Genomic DNA, 2,447 nt, shown 5'->3' with positions numbered 1-2,447 from the left:
GGTTCCGCCGTCATTGGTAAACCCAGAATAAGAACCACTCGGTGTCCTCCACGGGATATATACGTGCAGTATGACAGGTTAACTGAGTCAAATGTGATGACGTCTGACAGGTTTGTCGTATTCAGCCGCCCTACGTCATGGGCCCATTTATAAGTGCAGCTATTTTCTATTTGTGGAGAGAGAGACGAGGGGAGAGGGGAGCGTCAATGCATGTGTGTGCATAGCTGGAGTGTTCCCAATTTCCCGTCCACGCAGGGCAGCGCTAGATCCTACAGCTAGATAACGTTGAGGAAACTGAAAAGAAACCTCATGGAGCTCAGGGTATCTCAAACCGCCCGCATACGTTGGATCGGACTGTTCGAACCGTGAAAGTCATCCAACGTTGTCGTATATCATTTCGTATGGCACTTCAGACGTACTTTCTCTCATAAACCGAAGACAAACATGGGGCTTTGTGGGCGTCTGGACTGCTGCTAGGCCCACGTCTGACCGCCCTGATCCATCCAAACCCCCTTCCTCGCCCACGCGTGCTTTCCGTCCAAAACAACACGACGGACGTCCGTTTGTTCGTCTGCCACCCACAATAATGACACGTAGTTGCTGAGACGGCTACTCCGACGCCACCCGTCCGTCCCTCTATCGCCCACCATTGTTACATAAATTGTTGTCCGGGCCATAACCGCAGTCATCCGCCTCCGGTCCCTTTCTCCTCTCTGCACCATTCCCACCATGGATTCCTCACGCCCCAAAGCATTCTATGGACGGGCTAACGCCGGAGCAGAAGTAGGAGATGGTTGCCATTGCCGACAGGCAACCGGAGGACAGCGGTGTCCGAATGGAGTATGCGGCCGACGACTAGCCGGCGCAACCCTCCTCGTCTGCGCCGGACATGGGAAACGGTCGCATCGATCATTTAATTTAGGTATTATAACTCTATAGTCGGACGAGCTCCGCTTGTAGTTGAAATATGTCTAAAATGTAATTAATTTCGTCATGTTTATATGAATTCTCATGTTTGCATGAATCTAATCTGGTTTATATGAAAATTCGCATGTTTGCATGAGTTTCATTCGGTTAGTCCAAAAATTGATTGAAATGTATGCAGACAGTATTGGATGATAGTTTTCTGTATCCGTGTTCGCGGACTGACCCTCTCTCTGCGATAGGAAATTTAAGGGTCGCCCGTTGGAGACGCCCTCAGTACTTGTAACGGCCGGCGACTTTTCCTTCCATCGATCTCCTGCGCCGCGCCGCGCCGCGCCGCTCTATTATAAGGATCGGGAGCGCCGGCCGGCCTACCATACTTACTTATTTACTAGGTTGTGCAGTACGTATTCCATGGAGCCTCACTACGACTACGACTACAACGACCTGACCTATACACCACAACAATACGGCAGCCTCACCCTCCCTCAGCCACATCCTCCTTACCATGACCACACCACCTACTCGCCGTCGTGCCACTACTACGACCAGCAGTCCTCCTCCTCTTTGGCGCACCAGCAGCAGCTTCATTTCGGCGGCGGCGGCGGCGGCATTGACTACCATGATTATGACATGGACCAGCTCAGCGCCGTCATGCATCAAGCCGCCTCTTTCTCCGTCACCTCTGCTGCACCAACAACAAACCCCGGATGGGAGGAGCAGGACGTCACCAACAACCAGCGCCGCGGCGAGCCCATGATGCATCGTCCTGCTGTGACGGCAGTTGATCCGAGCGGCGGCGGCGCGGCCGAGGACCCGCTCATCGGGGTGCGCAAGCGGCCGTGGGGCAAGTACGCGGCGGAGATCCGGGACTCCACGCGCAACGGCGCCCGCGTCTGGCTCGGAACCTTTGACACCCCGCAAGCCGCCGCGCTCGCGTACGACCAGGCGGCCTTCGCCTTGCGCGGCCCCGCCGCCGTGCTCAACTTCCCCGTCAACCGCGTGCAGGAGTCGCTCCACGTGCTGGGCTTGGCAACCACCTCCGCCGCCGCGGGGGACTCGCCTGCCCTAGCGCTCAAGCGCCGGCACTGCCTCAGGAAGCGCAAACCCAAGAACAACAAGACGAGCGCGCCTGCGGCGGGGAGGAAGCAGATCCTGCCGGGTTCAGCTGCTCCATCGGCTTCGTGCGTGCTGGAACTGGAGGACCTGGGAGCGGACTACCTCGAGGAGCTGCTCGGATGTACGATCGATGACGGGTAGTGCCTCCACTTCTCAGCAGCAAGAAACCGTTTATTCAATCAGAACGGCACTAGCGCTACAGTACACCCAGTTGCCATATAATTTCATTTTCATTCAGACCACAGCGTACATTTCATATCCGTAATTTTTATCTTCGGTTCTAACAAATTGAGAGAAAAGGAGGAGCAACATCTCCCAGACTCCTGAGCACCTGATGTACACCGTAAGGTAGGTTTCACCCCCTAACTATATATGGATCCTAAAGAGGTGTTGAAGCAAGCTAG

At 55.0% G+C, this 2,447-nt stretch overlaps 1 protein-coding gene across 1 annotated transcript; it reads left to right on the top strand.

Annotated features, from left to right (window-relative positions):
- The first annotated feature begins 1,338 nt into the window (after nt 1-1,338).
- On the top strand, nt 1,339-2,184 carry LOC109772185 (uncharacterized). Its single transcript, XM_020330871.1, has one exon. The coding sequence runs from the start codon at nt 1,339-1,341 to the stop codon at nt 2,182-2,184; it is 846 nt and encodes a 281-aa protein (XP_020186460.1).
- Nucleotides 2,185-2,447: the final 263 nt, after the last annotated feature.

This window comes from Aegilops tauschii, chromosome 4 (genome assembly GCF_002575655.3).
Source record: "Aegilops tauschii subsp. strangulata cultivar AL8/78 chromosome 4, Aet v6.0, whole genome shotgun sequence".
Lineage (NCBI taxonomy): Eukaryota > Viridiplantae > Streptophyta > Magnoliopsida > Poales > Poaceae > Aegilops > Aegilops tauschii.
Note: the sequence above shows the minus strand (reverse complement) of the source record. Positions and strands in the feature narration are given on the sequence as shown.

Excerpts from the sequence above, each read along its gene's own strand:
- LOC109772185 (XM_020330871.1), top strand. The coding sequence starts at position 1,339 with ATGGAGCCTCACTACGACTACGACTACAACGACCTGACCTATACACCA.